The sequence below is a fragment of the Lolium perenne genome, chromosome 7, assembly GCF_019359855.2.
Source record: "Lolium perenne isolate Kyuss_39 chromosome 7, Kyuss_2.0, whole genome shotgun sequence".
NCBI classification, from domain to species: Eukaryota; Viridiplantae; Streptophyta; class Magnoliopsida; order Poales; family Poaceae; genus Lolium; species Lolium perenne.
The window spans coordinates 45,821,536-45,841,180 of NC_067250.2; the positions used below are offsets into that span (position 1 = coordinate 45,821,536).

At 49.5% G+C, this 19,645-nt stretch overlaps 1 protein-coding gene and 1 pseudogene across 1 annotated transcript; both read right to left on the bottom strand.

The window, feature by feature from the left end:
- Positions 1 to 7,521: 7,521 nt before the first annotated feature.
- Positions 7,522 to 19,095, bottom strand: LOC127316073 (uncharacterized; annotated as a pseudogene).
- Positions 16,239 to 17,579, bottom strand: LOC127312611 (NADH-ubiquinone oxidoreductase chain 3). The gene is made up of 2 exons (XM_051343132.1): positions 17,576 to 17,579; positions 16,239 to 16,677 (listed from the first exon to the last, which is right to left on the bottom strand). Exons 1-2 carry the CDS (start codon positions 17,577 to 17,579, stop codon positions 16,328 to 16,330), a joined length of 354 nt encoding a protein of 117 aa, XP_051199092.1. The 3' UTR covers positions 16,239 to 16,327.
- Positions 19,096 to 19,645: the final 550 nt, after the last annotated feature.

Sequence of the window (19,645 nt, forward strand, 5' to 3'; positions counted from 1 at the left end):
ATCTAGTACAGTAGTTTCTTGCGTTCTCATTGAATCAAACTGTCCATGTGTTAACATATATACAAAAACAGAGGCTAGTATCCAACATGGTGAAGCTCGTGGAGAGGCCTTACTTCAAGACCCTGAGGTGGGCATGAATTTTGAGAGTGAGGATGTTGTGCAAGAATACTACAGATGTTGTGCAATCATACATTAAGTCCTCTGAAATCTCGGTTATTTCGATGCAACAAAAAGATGGACTTTCATGTTAAGCGGAGGCTTCTACTGAATGACAGGGCTGGAATACGAGTAAACAAGAATTTTAATTCTTTGGTTGTGGCAGCAGATGGTCATGAGAACCTAACTTTTCGAGAGAAAGATTGTCGCAATTTCTAAGATAGTTACATCAACATTCAGGTCATTCCATTCCGTTGTTTCGAGCAGGAACCGTTTGACTTTGGCACTGCCAACATAAATCCAATGATCACCACTCCGGGAGATTCATCGACAATGGTTATGCCACCAACTGTAGGAAAATACACAAGCTTGTTGTTCGAAATTCAGCAGTGCTGCAATGTCAAGTTCTACTGAGATGCAATTTGGTGGAGATGGAATGTTGAATGATAAGATGAATCATAGTTAGAAGATGCATCCTTTATTTATTTTCACTTGGAAGGTTGATGTAATATGTGGTTTGGACTAGTGTACTTGATACGAGAGGATACTATTTATATCTTTGCTTAGATTTCTCCGTCACTTGTTGCAAAACAGATGTCAATCCCAAATTTATGTACAAATGTTTCTCGTTTAACTGGAATGGTAGTATGGATCTGAGTACAACCTAGACTTGTTGCCACTCTGTGTCTGCCTTTATGAAAAAATTAACAGCAGTTCCAAACAGAGAAATGAATTTCCATTGATTTCCATCTCAATGATTCATGCATTATTCAAGATGAGAACAAGTCACAAGGAAAAGCTTTACAATCTCTGTATAATTGATGGACAACTACATTACTGAACATCTCACACTTCAATACATGGCATACATGACTGAACATCTCATACTTCCATTACATTGCATACATGGCCTTCAGATTATTCATCTGTATATGATATTGTAGAATTGTATTATGTCTCACAATTGATACAAAACTGTTTGGGGTACAAGGGATATAAATAGTAGAGCCAACCGACTAAGCCTAAAACCCTAGCTTGCGTTACAAGTCTAGCTTAACCGAAACATATAATCTAACATCCCCCCGCAGTGTCAACGTGGGGTTCAATCACGTTGAGACTGAAACGAATGTCATGAAACGACTGTGTCGGCAGTCCCTTGGTAAAGATGTCGGCGAACTGCGCTGTAGTGGGAACATGAAGAACTCGAACTTGGCCCAAAGCAACTTTCTCCCTGACGAAGTGAATATCTATCTCAATATGCTTTGTCCTCCGATGCTGAACTGGATTGCTGGACATGTAAACCGCTGAAATATTATCACAATAAACAATAGTGGCCTGCTGGATGGGACGATGAAGTTCAGCCAACAACTGCCGTAGCCAAACTGTCTCAGCAACTGCATGTGCAACAGCTCGATACTCAGCTTCTGCAGACGAGCGTGAAACCGTAACCTGTCGCTTAGAAGACCATGAAAGCAAATTGTTACCCATAAAAACACAGTATCCGGACGTGGACCGACGAGTGTCGGGGCATCCAGCCCAGTCCGCATCAGAGTATGCTGTCAAACTGGTAGGTGAAGTGGTGTTTATGTGAAGGCCATAATCTAATGTTCCTTTTAGATATCTAAGAGTGCGTTTCATGTGATTGTAGTGAGGAACTCGTGGATCATGCATATATAGGCAGACTTGTTGGACAGAATAAGATATTTCTGGGCGTGTTAGAGTAAGGTATTGTAGTGCACCCGCAATGCTACGGTAGAGAGTTGGGTCTGAGAATGGTTCGCCATCAGCAGAGAGTTTGGCGCTAGTGTCAACAGGTGTACGAGCAGGCTGACAGTCAATCATGCCTGCACGGTTGAGAAGATCTAGAATGTACTGATGTTGGGAAAGAAAAAGACCATTAGAGTCACGTGTAACAGTGATGCCAAGGAAATGATGAAGCACACCAAGATCAGTCATAGAGAATTCAGAGTTAAGCAGTGTAATAATATGATCAAGAAAAGTCTTAGTGGAAGCAGTGAGAATGATATCATCAACATAAAGAAGAAGATAAGCTGTGTGTGTGGAAGTGTGATAGACAAAAAGAGAGGTATCGGTGAGAGAGGGAGTGAAACCGATTGTTTGAATGTAAGTTGAAAAACGTTGGAACCAAGCCCTAGGGGCTTGTTTGAGACCATAAAGAGATTTTTGAAGGAGACAAACATGATCGGGAGCAGAGGAGTCTTCGAAGCCTAAAGGTTGTTGACAATAAACAGTTTCTTGGAGAGCACCATGAAGAAAGGCATTTTTGACATCGAGTTGGTGAATGGGCCAAGAAGAGGAAGTGGCGATGCTAAGAACAGTGCGAATAGTGCTAGGCTTGACAACAGGAGAGAAGGTCTCGTCGTAGTCGATGCCGTGCTGCTGAGAGAAACCACGACAAACCCAGCGAGCCTTGTAGCGAGAGAGAGTTCCGTCGGAGAGAAATTTTTGGCGGAAAACCCATTTGCCGGAAACAATATTTGCACCGACAGGGCGAGGAACAAGGCGCCATGTATCATTGTGAATGAGAGCAGAAAACTCATCACGCATAGCGGCAACCCAGTTAGGATCGAGAAGAGCACTTTTGTAGGTTTTAGGGATGGGGGAGATCGGAGAAGTGGTGGCATGAAGATTGAGACGCGGCCCTTTTGGAACGTGAAATCCCGTTTTGGCCCGAGTGCGCATTGTGTGAGCATTTGTGGGAGCTTGGGTAGGAACAGCATGGGGTGGTAGAGGTGGAGTGGGATGAACAACGACGTCAGGCGCAGCGGATGAGTCAGACGTCAAAGATGGTGGAATAGGTGGAGAAGGAGCGACGGGGGAGATAGGTGTATCGGGTGGAGCTGCGAACGCGGCAGAGGAAGCAGCCGACCCTGCTGTCGCGACAGTGGAGTCGGCTGAAGGGTCTGCTGCGGCAGGCGAGGAGGGCACTGGGGTGGCGGTAGGAGCGATGTAGTGGTGAGGAAACCTAGCGGGGTGAGCTATGGGATGATGGAGGGTAGGCGATGGGTCAATGGGAGTTTGGGAGGGTGTCCGTGTGGAGAAAGGGAAGATATGCTCGGAAAAAGTAACATGCCGAGAGATGTGGACGCGGCCGGAGACGAGATCCAGGCAGCGATAACCCTTGTGTTCATCAGAGTATCCTAAAAAGACACAGGGAATGGAGCGAGGTGATAGTTTGTTGGTGGAGATGGCGGCAGTGTTTGGAAAACAAAGACAGCCAAAGACGCGAAGTTCAGAGTAGTTGGGATGACTAAGGTAAAGAGAGTAGAATGGTGTAGAGTTTGTGTTGGACTTGTGAGGCCGTATGTTAAGTAAGTAGGTGGCTGTGCGTAAGGCTTCGGCCCAGAATTTTGGTGGCATTGAGGAGTGGATAAAAAGGGTGCGAATGATGTCGTTTATTGTGCGAAGCGAGCGTTCTGCCTTGCCGTTTTGAGGTGAAGTGTATGGGCATGAAAATCGGAGAAGAATGCCATGTTGAAGAAAGAAGTTTCGGTTTTGAAAGTTATCAAATTCTTTGCCGTTGTCACATTGGATAAATTTAATGGGAAGAAAGAAGTGTGTGGCGACATATTTGTGAAAGTTTAGGAAAATGGTGTGGACGTCTGATTTGTTGCGTAAAGGAAAAGTCCAGACAAAGTGTGTGAAATCGTCTAGAACGACTAAATAATATTTAAAGCCAGAGACACTAGTATGGGGAGATGTCCATAAATCGCAGTGCAAAAGTTCAAAAGGAAAGGTACTAACAGTAGTAGAGGAACTAAAGGGCAAGCGAACATGTTTTCCTTGCTGACAAGAGGGACACATGGAGGTATTATGACTATCCTTATTACAATTTATTGAAAATTCGCTAAGAATAGAAGACAAGGTAGCGTTGTGGGGGTGGCCGAGACGGTGATGCCAGAGGTCGACGGACGCCGCCATGGAGGTGGGTGGGTCGTGGGTGGCGGCGCCATGGAGAGTGTAGAGGTCGCCGGAGCTATTGAACCGAGCGATCTCCGCTTTGGTCTGGTAGTCCTTCACAGATAAACCAAACGGATCAAATTCCATAGAAACAAGATTGTCACGGGTGAACTGACGAACAGAAATTAAGTTTTTGATTAGCGCGGGTGCAATAAGGACATCACGTAGGAGGAGTTGTTTGGTGGGTGTAGGTATGGTGGTTTGGCCGGTGCAATATATAGGTATAGTAGTGCCGTTTCCTAGAACTATGGATGAAAGTGGTGTGGTGGAAAAGTTTGACAGCATATTACTAGAAGCAGACATGTGACTAGAAGCACCGGAATCGAAAATCCAGTCCATACCTGAGTTTCCCTGGGCAGCGAAGTTGTTCATGGCCTGCAAGAACGCAGATTGGTCCCAGCTCGGTGAAGGAGCGGAGGTCGGTTGATGCAGCGGGGCAGTTGGAGCAGGCGGCATGAGGACAGGCGAAGGCTGAAACATCTGGGGGTGCTGATATGGCATGTATGGCATCCCCCCGTTGTAGTAGGCCGGGGCGGCGTGGTAGGCGTTCGGCGGGGCGCGCTGGCCGAGGAGTCCAGGGGAACCAGTGTGGGGGCGAAGACCCGGCGCCCAGGCACCCGTGTAAGCTGGAGGAGCGCCGATCGGAGAGGGGGCCGCCCAGGGCATGGACCAAGCCTGAACCATGCCGGTCCAGGGATCATGAGGAGGGTGCCAGGTAGGCGGCGCGGCAGGTGCTGGCGCAGGCGTCGGTACCGCCGGTGGCGGGCGCCAAGCGGGAGGAGCGGCAGGCGCTGGTGCGGGCGTCGAGGCGGCTGGTGGAGTGGCAGATCGCGGCGGCCAGTACATCGGGTTCTTGCCCTTGTAGTTGGGGCTGGGACGCCAGCCAGGAGGAGGCTGCCCGGCCGAGGCTGGAAACGGTACCGGGGGTCCTGCCGCGGCAGTGGGCTGGCTCGTCGGGCCTGCCGGTGCAGGAGTAGGCAGCAGGGGCGGCCGGGTGGAGGCGGCGAAGACGTGAGGCCGCGCCTCCCGCCGTGTGAGGTCATCATCGGCGTTCTGCAGCAGGGACCGGATCTCCTTGAAGGAAGGGCGAGGCTGCATGAAGGGAATCATGGCCGCTTGAGGCTTGAATCGGTCGCTGAGCCCTTGGAGAAGGATGTTGATAAGCTGGCGATCTGGCATAGGATCACCTAGTTCGCGGAGCTCATCCGCCATCGTCTGGATGCGCTGACAGTAGACGCTGAGCGAGGAGTCCCCCTGAGGGGTGTTGCGGATCGCGGAGTGGAGGTTGTTGATCCGGGCGTCAGCGTTGTCCTGGAAGAGCTGGCGCAGGGACGCCCAGAGGGCGGCGGCGGTGGCGGCCTCACGGAAAACGAGATTGAAAATCTCCGTGGACACGCGTGTGTAGATCCATTGGATGATGGCGAGATCATCTGTGATCCAGCGAGCGTCGTTAGGACGAGGGGCGGCGTCGGCGGCGATGTGGTGACGGAGGTTGCAGCGCCCGAGGTGAACCTCAAAGAGGTGGCGCCAATGGTAGTAGTTGTGTTGGGCAAGATCTAAAGTAATAGGTATGAAGGGGGTGACATCGGCTATGGTGTCTGCGTAGGAGAGAGGAGTAGCCGTGGGAGGGGTAGAAGAGGCCGAGGCCTCGGCGGCGGCGACGGCCTTGGCTTGCTGGTCGAAGTAACCAGGCGGCGGCGGCGGCTTAGGCGGCGGCGCCATAGGTTAGGATCGATTAGTCTGATACCATGTAGAATTGTATTATGTCTCACAATTGATACAAAACTGTTTGGGGTACAAGGGATATAAATAGTAGAGCCAACCGACTAAGCCTAAAACCCTAGCTTGCGTTACAAGTCTAGCTTAACCGAAACATATAATCTAACAGATATGTATCAGTCATGAAGCATCTGCATCTGAGCTCCTGCTTGCTTGTTATCCCAGCTGTACTCATTCAGGCAGGATGCTGGACCATGGTTGCCAGTAAGTTGAGAGTACTTGCGTCTCTGGAGAAGAAGGTCGCTGTGTGAGCGTCCCGACCCGGTCGAGTCCGTGGAGTAACACTGATGGCCAATGTTGATCTCAGGCTGCTTCCGGCAAGGAAGACTGGAAGAGTCCACGGCGCCGCTGCCGACGAGGAGCAGGTCGCCTCACCCACTCGACGGAGCACGCCGCGGCGCCTCGGAAGAATTCACCGGCCGTGTCAAGCTACCAAAGGCGAACTCACCTCGCTGCGCCGCAACAGGGCACCTGGCCACTCGCGCCGCCTCGGAGGGCCTCGCAGTCGCCCGGTCAGGAGGGACCTCGCCGCTTCATCCGCCGATTTGTACGACCCGCCGTCGCCCAGTAGCCCGGAGAAAATTGCTGGGCCACTTCCTTTCTTTTCGTGGCAGTTTCCTTCTAATTTCACGGGGGTGATTTTGCTGCCAGGTCAGATGACGCGTCAGCCCGTAGCCTTTCCCCCGTAGGTTTTTTACGTAAGTGTAGCATTACTGCAACTGGCTGGTATCCGGGCCCGTCGAGCAGTGACTCAGGTAAGCTAAAAGGTTTTCATTAATATTGATTGGCCAAAAAGATTATCTTTACAAAGATGGTTAGATGAGTTAACCTAAACTACAACGGTAATATCTACTTGTCGTCGTGAGGCCTACTATGGTCGAGATTACTCGTAGTTGAGTGGCCTACAGGCCACCAGCGTGCCCTGATGGCCAGATGCCGTCGGAACTCCTCCCACGGCGGGCGGTGTAGGCCTCCCGACGGCGAATTGCAGCGTGTCTGCCCCTCGGCTAGAGCGTCGTCCCAGCAGGCTCTAGCCGCCGCTTTCTCCGCCGCTCTGGCCGCATCCTAGTTGGCTTGGTAGCGGGCCATGTCCCTCACCACCAAGGCCGCCGTGGAGGCCATAGCCGCGACAGCATCCTCCCGCTCACGTTTCTCCCGACTCCCCTGTGGATGCTCCCATCGTCTCGCCACCACCTCCTCGCTCGCCGCGTGGTAAACCACCGCCAGGGGCGACATCTCGTACGTCCGCCTCATGGCGAGCGCTTGGTAGCGCGCTTGCTCCTCCATCGCCAGGGCGTGACGACGATCGGTGTCCTGACAGACACTCTCGAACGACATGAGCAGTGTGCTCGCTGCTCGTCTGCCACGCCGATGGCCTCATCATCGTCGTGGAGGTAGACAACATCCGCGGGTTGGGGCCCCAGGACGCGCATTCCTTCCTAAGACTCCAGAAACCGCCCTCGGCGAGCCTGGCATTCACCGCCTGGATGTCGGTGTTGCTCGTCATAGGAGATTGGCGGTGCAACAACTCGAGGGATGCCCACTCGCTCTCCAACGCGACGGCCACGCGCGTCGCCGCCTCCGCCGCCTTCCCATGCACTTCCGCTAGGGCATGTAGATCTCGTCCTCGCGGGCGCAAGCGGCGGCCTGCTCCACCACGAACGCATCCAATGCCTCGAGATGTGCTCTATCCAAATATTCCTGATAGCGGGAGCAAGCCATGGTGATAACGCGGCTCCAAGTGCTTTCGTGGTCGGCCATCGCAAGTTTAGGTAGGGGTTTCCGTTGTCCTCGTAGCGACCCCTTATATAGCCACGGCAAGGTAGGAACCAGCGTTCGGTTTCCCACATGCGCAAAATAGTGGCCACGCGCTGGAACCGGTAATCGGTGGCGGCATGGCTCGACGAGACATTAATCGCCATTAAAAGAGCTTGACACTCCAAAAAAATTGCGTCGGGCCGCTGGAGACATACCAGGCACAGAAGGTCACACGGGCCTTTTCAACTGATTTCCGTGTCCATTGCCCGACCAAAACACGCAGATGATCACTTTTGGTGACCGAAATGTGTCGAGCTGCTGGAGCTGCCCTAAGGAACCAATGGGGTGGCATGGGGGCTCCACCGGGAACACCCAAGCGCAAAGAGCTACGGGTGGCAGTAGGCCTCCGCGAGGCCTCCTCTGCGATGGTGAGCTCATATGCATGGTGGCTAGCACAATGGCAGAGGAGCTCTAGCGCTAGTAGAGGAGTAGAGTGAAAGGAATATGTATGAGAGGCAATAATAAAGTGGTTATTATCATACTCTATGTCTATGATAAATTTTTTAGTTCTTATGCTAGAATTGTATTGACTAGAAACGTAAATACATGTGTGCCTAAAAAACAAACAAAAGTTCCTAGTAAAGCCTCTCATTTAACTAACTCGTTGATTAACTGATGATTACGGTTTGATGATCATGAACATTGAATGTTATTAATAATGAAATGACATCATTAGGAGAATGATGTGGTGAACACAACCAAGTAAGTATATCAAGATGATCGAGTCATTAAGTTTACATTATTGTATCAAACACATACGAAGTAGCCCTAATGCTTAGACCATGTCAATCAGTGGTACCGGAGGAGTGCTTTAATGACATCAAATGTCACACCGTAACAGGGTGACTATAAAGGTGGTGTTGGGTACAATAAAAGTATTAGTTGAGAATTATGGATTAAGAGTGAGATTTATCCATCCGAATAATGGACAGATATACTCTAGGTGGTGGCCCTCTTGGTGATATCACATCGTCAGCGCTTGCAAGCACGTGACTAGGTTACAAGGATGTCATATCATGGAATGAGTAAAGTGTACTTGTCAAGTAACAAGGTCGAACTAGGTATGGTTGATACCGACAATCAGATCTTGGACAAATAAAGTATCGTGGGACAAAAGAAATTGGTTACAACGTTTATGGTTCACACGATCACAAGATTCATCATTAAATATGTGGGAGTTATTACGGATATAGAGATCCCGCTCTTGATTATTGAATTGAGAGGTACGAGAGAGCATAGAGATTACAGGTCTTCATCGAGATAAAGTGCAAAGTGACCAGTGACCACCACCTCCCATTGTCAAATACTCCCCGGAGCAAAACGTGAAATAGTTATTAGCCCCTGCAATTGGAAATTTACCAGTATAATCCTAAAGAAGCAAGAAACTTAGAGCATGACAACTGATATTCACTTCTAGAAATACGATCCCAGCAATAAGGCAATAACGTTCCTACAACACTTTCTCTACAGAAACATCAATTGCAACACGATCCCCAACTTAGAAGAAGATATTAATCTTCTGATCTTTCTATAAAGGCTCATCTGATAGTGTGTATCAGGGAGTCAGTGGAGTGCTACTAGCACATAAGGTTGTTAAAAAGATTGAAACTACTACCTCTGTTCAATAATTAGTACGTTTTGGCAAACTACATGCAGAAGGTGTGTTACCAAATGGCACCGAAGAGTGCAATTGTTTGCTTAGCAAGTCAGAAGCTATAAATGAAATCTAATCAAATCATCTTTCTTACGTTCAAATAAATGGGATGCTCTGTGAAAGGCAAAGCTTTCAGTGATTCAGGCAGTAACTTTACTTACTGAACTCCATCATTCTCACACAAAATGGGAACTAGACTGAGAGCTAACTTGCAGTCAGACTATACATGTTTTCACATTTTAAGCTTCCAAATAACCCGCCCCCATTAGAAAATAGGCATGTCTCCTACGTTACACATAATATGTGGACGTATCAACGGCAATTTTATAGAGGCATTGAATCCAAACAACAATGTAACAATATCACCAAAATTAGCTAAATTAAGAAGCATGCATGATCCAGGTTCAGATAGAGCATGCCGGAAAGTTCCAGATGCAACCAAAGCAACTTTGGTGCTTGGATGCTCGGAACAGACACATTGTGGGGAAAATGTAACATGCACCAACAAAATTATGTGGTTCACATGCCATGAGAAGTCTAACAGAAACGCCAGGGAATGCACAATTAATTGGGTGGATGAGAGAGTTACACAAACCTGCTTGGTCATGCAGTAAAGTTGGCAGTGCCACTTCACAAGCATGTAGCATTATATACTATATGCAGACAATATTATATTGCACACAAGGGTATGGAAAGTGAAAGTTATACAAATGCAGAGCATGTAGCATACCAAAAGTGAATCACCAGCAGAAAGAATGCTCCTTTTATACAGAGTAGATAGAGATATCCCATGCCTCCAGGTACTGCAAAATTATGAAATTAGACATCCAAGAATCAACGAGCTGCCAAAATGCTAATAATCAGGACAAATTTGGATTCAAGAGATAACCTGTAAACCAACATCCAGTTCCTTCCTTGAACAAGAACAGGAAGAGATTGATAAAGAACATCTCGCATCCTTTCTCACAAAAGCATCGATGGTTCAGACATAGCTGGCAACTTATATGGTTTGAAGCAGACTCCTTCGATCCCTTGAGATCCAAACCGGACAAAACTGACCATGCCTGACTTGCTATTTCACTATCAACCACGTGGCTTGGTTTTTGCCTGAAACCACCAAGTCTACCTGCCTTGTTGATAATCTTTCCGATGGAATGCTTGCCTCTACTAAGAAACCCCCTTTCTTTGTTTCCCCTACCAACAGGTGTTAACGTTGGTTAGTCCATATTCAGATTCTGCTCAGGTATGGTCTCCATCGAACCATGGCTGAAGTTTGATGTGGACATAAATGACATCATAAATGCTCTGAACGAAGATGTGTCAGGGCCATTAGGAATTTCACCATCTTCATCATTATATACATGGCCTCCTACAAGATAAATAGGAACATTAAGGTTGTAACCCAAGCATGGCCAACAGAATGATAGACTTTGTGTTTTCACCTCCTGGGGCATACAACATTGCTCCTAAACAAGTTAGCGAAATATGCCGAGGCAAGATCGTGGGAGCGACGACCGCCGTCGTCCGCGCCGGCTGTGACTAGGGCAAGGTCGACGTCGCCGCCGTCGAGGGCTGCCAGGCCGATCTCCAGTTCGCCGCCAGGGCTGCGGATGCCTAAGGGGCCGGTGCGGATCAAGGCTTGGAAGGGACCTCTACCCTCCAAGCGGATTACGCCGCCGGCTATCTTCGGGGATTTGTTTGTCAATGCCAAGGTGGGAGGAGACAAGAAGGATGGCGGCTCTTCCTCGCCGGCGCCGGCGCCGGCGACCGCGATTCGGCCAAGGTTTGAACCAGCCAAGGCGGGATCCGGGTACGTTGGGCCTCAGCCTCGATGGGCCGGTTTTTGCCGGGCCTTGATAGGCATGCAGCGGGCGGATCGTCGATCGCCTGGTTTACTCGCGTCGATCACGCGACATGCGATCGTAACTCCATCTCTGCACGTCGACGCCGCACCTCTGCCGCCCCTGCTCGTTCCGCCCGATCCTCGTCTCCTCACCTCGTCGCCGGCGCCGTCTCTGCTCCGAGCATCTCTCTCCCGTTCGTTCGCTGAGGTGGTGGCTAGTGGTGCTGCGGCCGCCGCCATGGCAGGGCCCTCTCGTCCCGTACCACCAGGGCCGGCTCCAGGTCCGTCGGTGCCGCCTCCTGTGCGGCCGGTGGATGCGGCGGGGCCTTCGTCGTACCAAGGCCCTCCGGGGTTCCAGGGCTGGCCAGCGGGGGGCTCTCATGCCGTCTGCTCCGGTTGCTCCGCCTCGTCCTCAAGTAGGGTTCCGCCCGCCTCCGCCTCGGATACCGGCTGCACAATTTTTGCCGCAACAGCATCAGTACCCGCAGCAACAGTATCCGCCACAGCAACAGTATCCGCAGTACCAGGGGCAGTATTTCCAGTATCCTCCTCCTATGCAGCATGCCGGGGGGCAACAGTCAGTTCAGCAATCTGTGCAGAATACGCCGGCGCAACCTGGTCAGGCTAAGAAGAGGAGGAAGAAGAAGACCGCCGCTGCGGCGGTAGCGGTGGGTGCGATGGCTGCCGTGCTGCCGGCTACGGCGCAGCCTATGGTGCAAGATCCCTTGGTTCCCGCGGGTGTGCCAGTTGGTACGCATACGATGGAGACTCTTGTTCAGCCGTTGTTGCCACCGGTTGTTCCTGTCGCTGTAGCACCTGTCGCGAAGCCGAAGAAAGTGGGTCGTTGCTGGAAGTGCGCGGTTAATACTCATGCTACCAAGGACTGCAAGGTCATTCATTACTGTTTGGTTTGTGATTCTGGGGAGCATCCGACCATTCGATGTCCTGTTCTGAAGATTCCGAAGCCCATGAGTTGTTTCGTTGGTTGCGGTAATGATGCTACTCTTGATCTTCAGATTCCTGATTCAGTTTATAAGCCACAGTTGCTTCCCTCTGGTGCGCCTACAGCCTTGGTTCAGGTGTCAGGAGAGGGGACGGTCACATCGGCAGATATTCTGAGTCTCATGGCTCGCATGTGTCCGGGTAATCCCACTTGGAAGTGGGAGGCGGTGGCCCATGGTAATAATGCTTTTTTGATTGGGATCCCTACAGCTGAGAATTTGTTGAGGATAGATGGTATGCAGATGAGTGTGCCTAAGGTGAATGCACAGGTTATAGTCTCTTCCTGGACACACCTGCTTATGTTATGAAGCCTGTGTGGGTGCATGTCGAGGGTGTACCAGATTCTTTGCGACATTTCCTGGGTTTGTGGGCTGTTGGTACTTTTATTGGCTCTACGCTTGATGTCGACTTGTATACCCTTCGGAGTCAGGGGATTGTTCGGATTCAGGTGGCCATGAGGGATATAGCTGCTTTGGAGAAGGATAAGTCTGAGGGTCTACCTGCCTTAGTAGTGATGGCTCGTCTGCAGCTCAATGGCTACAAGTTTCTTTTTCGTCCTGAGACTCCTGGGTTTAAGCCGGATCCTCGTTTTCGGCCTTCTTCTGGAAGGGAGACGATGATGATGATGCGTCTCACGGGTTCGAGGATGAGGGTTTGGATGATTCTGCGGCGGATGTGGCTCCGGGGACAGCACATATGGAGGTTGATGGCCACGTGCCTATGCAGTCCTCTGGCGCAGTTGTGGCGCCGGCTACACAGGTGGCTTTGACTCCGTTTAATCATTCGCCGAGGACAGACAAGGGAAGGGAGATTGTGGCTCGAGCCAAGGAGGTGTCACCTTATCTGGTTGCTACCCCACCGCCCGCGTCTCGAGCGCCTTCGCCATCTCGAGGCAGGATATTTATGCAGGGAAGGACTCGCCCGGCTTCGTCGTCGGCTACGCCGCTACGTAGTTCCGCGGCTAGACCCACTCCGTTTTCTACTTCAGCTCAGACGGAGGGGGTGCAGCCCAGGACACATGCAACTTCGGCGGGCGCCACGGGGCCCTCGGGACAGCTGCAGGCCGGGTCTCCACCGGCGGGCCAGCAGCAGCTCGCGGGACGCCAGGGCGGGCGGCAGCAGCAGGACCTTGTCCAGGCGGGGCAGCAGCTGCCTCCCCCACGCCCAGCGGAGCCACAGCAGCCCTCCCCAGGTCCGACGGTGCAGCGACAGCCGCACGGCGAGGAGGTGCTTCAGCAGGCTGCTTCTCCGGTCCTGTCGTCCCGTGCTGCCCTTGGGCGCAGCGAGGAGCAGCGGGAGGCCAGGCTTTCGCGTGACGGCGGCCGAGAGGAGGCACATCCGGGCGTGGCCTTTCCATCACCTCAGGAGGTGGAGCAGGCCGGGCTGGGGAGGTGCCCCAGTCGCTCGTCTTCCGCCCCCCCTTCGCCTAGGGGGGCAAAGGCGTCGCTGCGGGTTTCGATACAGGGGGCTTCCTCGCCATCTACCCCTACATCGAGTCCACCTTCACCTGCTTCGGGGTCGTCTTCACCACCACCGACACATGCCTCCGTCCCGTCTCCACCACGCTCGAGTCCTTCTCCGCCAGCCTTCCCTAGGCAGCAGCCTCGTACCACGAGACCTCCACCTGTCGTTCAGCCGATGGTGAGGAGGAGCGAGCGGTACGCTTTGTCGAAGGACGGTGCGGGGGCTACGGATGAGGACGTGATGCAGAGGGCCATGCGGCGCAAGGCGGAGATGAACCTCGACACGGCAGGTACTAAACAGCCAGCCAAGTCGTTTACTTCTTTTTCTGATGTTCGTATTTCTTCTAATTTGAGTAGTATAGGTGTCTCTTTGGGTTCTCGGTCAGATGAGATTTTGGTTTCGACTAATGTGTTGAGACAGAACGAGCTTGACCATTTAACGGTTGCTCCGACTGGATCCACTGGGTCTGAAACTACCATAGTAGATGATGATGAAGATGATGACATCTTAGATGGTCAGCTTCTCTCGGCTATTATTGGTAATGTTACAGAAGTTGATTTAGAACACTCAGAGCTTAGTTCAGTTTATGATCTAAATGCTTCTGCACGTGGTTCTCGATCTTCGGCTGGAAAGAAATTTCTTAGATAAAAATACATTAGTCTCTCGATGAATGGCATGTTTCGGAATAGCAGAGGTCTGGGCGACTTGGCTAAGCATTCTCACATTGCGGATGGTTGTAGAGATTATGATTTAGACTTTATTGCTATTTCCGAGACGGGTAGGCGAAATTTCTCACAAAGTTTTCTCGACCGTTTATCAGGCGGGATTAACTTTCAGTGGTTTTCTCGCCCGCCTCGTGGTAGATCTGGGGGCATTTTACTTGGCGTCCACATAGACACCATGACTGTTTTAGCTAGTTCTGATGGAGAGTATCACATTAAGCTCGATATTCAGAACAAAGCTGACGGTTTCATCTGGAGTCTGGTTGCTGTGTATGGTGCTGCCCAAGACGCCTTTAAGGCCGACTTCTTACGTGAGTTGGTAAATCTTGCAAAAGATAACCCACATCCGATTATGATCGGAGGGGACTTTAATTTGCTGAGATTTCCTCATGAGAAAAGTAAGGGTCTTTTCGATGGTCATTGGCCTTTCTTGTTCGATGCTGTCATTGACAGTTTGGACTTAAGAGAGGTGTTTATGTCTGGTCGACAGTTTACCTGGGCCAACAGTTTGTCTGAACCCACATACCAAAAGCTAGATCGTGTGTTGATGGATACCGAATGGGAACTTAAATATCCAATGGTATCTGTCCGTGCGCTAGAACGTATTGAAAAACTGTCTGACCATGCTCCTATCCTCCTTACCACTGGGAACCCTCGACTTGTTTGTAAACGGCCGTTCAAATTTGAAATTGGCTGGCTACATCGAGATGGGTTCCATGAGATGGTAAAAAAGGTTTGGGAAAGACCCGTCGGGGGTAGCACACCAATTATGAGATGGAATATTAAGATGCGGGCAATGCGCAAACATCTCTCTGGTTGGGCTGCCCATACGGCTGGTATTCTTAAAAAGGAGAAGGCTCGCTTATCAAAAGTGATCGATGACCTAGAGGCTATAGCGGAAGTGAGACCGCTGTCCATGCAAGAGATTGATCTTAAGAATCAATCAAATGCACAGATGGCGGGTCTCCTCCGCGAAGAGGAACTCAAATGGTATCAACGATCAAAAGCCCAATTCATATTGGAAGGAGATTCGAATACGAGATATTTTCATGGCTTGGCCAATGGAAGACATCGGAAGAAACGTATTCATTCTCTCATCCAAGATGAAGGGGTGATTGAAGGCCATGAGCAACTCAAATCTTACATTACTAATTATTATAAAGATCTGTTTGGGCCTCCGGAGGAAAGCTCCTTTTCTCTTAATGAGGACTTAACAGATGATATACCCCAAGTTTCTGCTAAAGAAAATGGCCTACTAACCGCACCTTATTCTGAGGAAGAGGTTCAGAAGGCAATTTTTCAGATGGAATGCAACAAAGCACCGGGTCCAGATGGTTTTCCAGCGGAGTTTTATCAAACTTTCTGGGATACAATCAAATCAGACCTTCTAGACTTGTTCAGTGCTCTACACACAGGACAACTAGAATTATTTCGTCTAAATTTTGGTGAAGTAATTTTGTTACCGAAGGTTAATGAGGCAGAAAGGATCCAACAATATAGACCTATTTGCCTTTTAAACGTCAGTTTCAAGATTTTCACGAAAGTGGCCACCATTAGACTTAATACGGTTGCGGATCATGTCGTCCAGCCATCACAAACCGCGTTCATGCAAGGAAGGAACATCCTTGATGGTGTGGCGGTTTTGCATGAGACGGTTCATGAGATGCATACTAAGAAATTAAATGGGGTTATTCTAAAATTAGATTTTGAAAAGGCGTATGATAAAGTAAAGTGGTCTTTCTTACACCAGACACTCAGGATGAAAGGTTTTTCTCCAGAGTGGCGGGCTCTAATTCATGATTTCGTGGTCCGTGCGCCGTTTTTCTTCTCTACCATGACGAATCAATTGATTTTTTGTAGGCATCCCTCTTTCCTATGTCCTTCCCCCCTTTGCCCTTTCTAAAGTGGTTACTCCCGATCCGAAGCACCCCTTTTCCATTCATAGAGAGATCCAATCGTCAAAATCAATAAAAAGGCCATCATGGACCAAGATCCAAACAGATCAATCTTGTTAGGAGGTACTGCCCAAGGAAAAGAAAAGGTGACTTCCAGATCAGGGATAATAAATAAAATAGGAACCGGATAAAATCGTATATCGAAACGACTTCTGGCATCACCGGAGGGATCGGAACCACATTCGTAGGCCGACAATTTTTCTGGATAGGTCGAACTATTGGAAGCAAATGGAAAAGGAACACCGAGTGGAATCAAAGAAACTAGCGGACTGATCACTAAATAGATACAAATAGGTGCAAATTCTGTATGGAGGTAGTGTGGCAATTCGGGTTAATGATGACACCGGCCACTATTTTCAAACACGAAAAGGGTTACGCCAAGGGGATCCGCTATCACCGATGTTGTTTAACATTGTAGCGGATATGTTGGCGATACTCATAGAGCGGGCCAAGTCTGATGGTCAAATTGAAGGTGTGATCCCTCATCTGGTTGATGGGGGTTTATCCATCCTTCAATACGCCGATGATACAATTCTATTTATGGATCATGATCTCGAAAAGGCTCGCAATCTGAAATTAATTTTGGCAGCTTTCGAGCAGTTGTCGGGATTGAAAATCAATTTCCATAAAAGTGAATTGTTATGTTTTGGTGAGGCCCAAAATGATATGACTCTATATACAGAGTTGTTTGGTTGTGGGCAAGGCCAATTTCCTATTCGCTATTTGGGTATTCCGATTCATTATCGGAGACTTACGATTGCTGAATGGAAAATTGTGGAAGAAAGATTACAAAAACGCCTTAGTAGTTGGAAAGGTAAATTGTTGTCCCTGGGAGGAAGATTGATACTCATTAATTCGGTACTCACAAATATGGTAATGTATATGTTATCATTCTTTCTTCTGCCGAAAGGAATTCTGCATAAACTCGATTATTATCGATCCAGATTCTTTTGGCAAGGGGACAGCGAGAAAAAGAAGTACCGACTGGTGAAATGGAGCATAGTTTGTAGTCCCAAAGATCAAGGCGGACTTGGAATTCATGACCTACAGGTCAAGAATTCAGCTCTGCTGGGTAAATGGCTTTTTAAGCTTCTTACCGAGGATGGGATATGGCAAACTATTCTTCGGAGAAAGTATATTGGCTCGAAGACGTTATCCCAAGTGGTTTGGAAACCTGGGGATTCTCATTTCTGGGCTGGACTCATGGCGACAAAGAATGTTTTCTTTCGCCATGGTACTTTCTCGATTAAGAATGGAGAACAGATACGGTTCTGGGAAGATGTTTGGTTAGACAATGCTCCCTTAAGTGAACAGTATCCTGCTCTGTATAGTATTGTTCGTCGCAAAGGTGATACCATTGCCACAGTTATGGCTACCTCACCTCCGAACGTGACGTTCAGACGGGTTTTGCTTGGACAAAGACTATTGGCATGGAATAATCTAATTCACCGGCTGGGAGATATTCACCTATCGCCTGAACCGGACGAATTTAGATGGAATCTTCATGTAGATGGTACGTTCTCAGTCAAATCACTATACAATGTGATCCTTCATTCTGATACACCAGTTGATAATAATAAAAAAATCTGGAAGATGAAAATACCATTAAAAATTAAGATTTTTGGATGGTACCTTCGTCGAGGAGTTATTCTTACAAAAGATAATCTTGTTAAGCGGAATTGGCACGGAAGTAAACGGTGTGTTTTCTGTCATCATGATGAAACTATTAAACACCTGTTTTTCCAGTACCATTTTGCTAGATCTATATGGTCAGTCATCCAAGTAGCGTCTACCCTGTATCCCCCGACTAGTGTGGCCAATGTCTTTGGCAACTGGCTTCACGGTGTCGATTCAAGGTTTAAGTTGCTTCTTAGGGTGGGGGCGCTTGCAGTTATCTGGGCGCTTTGGCTAAGTAGAAATGACAAGAGTTTTAATGATAAAAATTATTGTTTGTTGCAGGTCATCTACAGATTTACAGGTATTCTCCGTTCGTGGTTACCTCTTCAGCGGATGGAGAACCGAGACCTATTTACGGAGGTCTGTACACGGTTGGAGGCTACGGCGAGGGATACTTTTTCACTACATGGGTGGCAGCATAGTCTACGGATTGCATCGCCATCCTCATCTTAGGCGTTATATGATTTATCGCTTCGATATGTATTTCGCCTAGTTTTTTATATATACTTTGAATCCAGACACTTGAACGGCTGTGTGCATTCTGGTTATGCAGAGGCTGGATGTAATTGCTTCCAAAAGTAATAAAGCATCCTTTATCGAAAAATCAAAGGTTCAGTTTTATTTTAGTTTTACAGCTCTACTCCAAATGGAAGCTCCACAGTTTATGCCCTAAAGCATCCAGATATCAGCAATCACACCCTGCCGCTAGTACTGAGTGTCTGTCATTACTCATTAACTTGAATTAGCAGCATGAGCAACAGAGAAGGGGGGCCCTAAACCGAGAGATTCGGGCACAGCCTAGTCGAAAAAAACATAGAGATATCATCGCCAATCGCAATCCTTGAACCCTAGGAAAGAAATGGAGACGAACAAGCAAGCATTGGGTGTCTCGACCTACAGAAGTGCAGAGGGAGGTGGCCAGGTGGGGTTCTCACAGGGAGGTGAGAGGAGGGCTACCGCCCGGAGACGGGGTTAAGGGATGACGGTGCCAAGGTCGGAGACGAGGTGCGTCGCCTTGCCGCCCACCGACGGCGGGTACCCCATCTCCGCAACACGCGCGCCCCTGTTCTGCTCGGAGCCTGCCTAGGGGCCAGGCGAGCTCTTCAGTTCAGGCCGCCTCGTTGCTGGGATCGAGAGGGCGGGCGCTGACTGGTGGGGCCGGGGAGTGGAAGCAGAGGCTCGGGGCCAGGTCCCAGGGACAGAGGCGAGCCCACGACGTAACGTGTTGCTCTTCTGCCACTTGTCACACCGGGCAGCATCGGCCCATCGTTACGATGGCTACCGCTATAGTGGGCTGACCTTAATTGCGGATCCAAACGGTCCGTTTCCGTCTTGGCTCATGGACCAGATCCGTCGCACGGTCTGGCCTGTCCGGACAGCTTCCAGGGACGCGACCCATTCAGTCCGTTGGTTAGTTGCATATGTGCTGGAGAGAAAAAATGACGTAAAATTTAAAAAGCGAGCTTGATTCAAACATAATTTAAAAATAAAATCTAAACCAATTCAGGTGCCGCCGTCTTCGTTGTCGTCGAAGGCGAGGCCGATGAAGGGCGGCGTCCTCCAAAGCTGTTGCGCCCAAGCAGGCACATCCGTT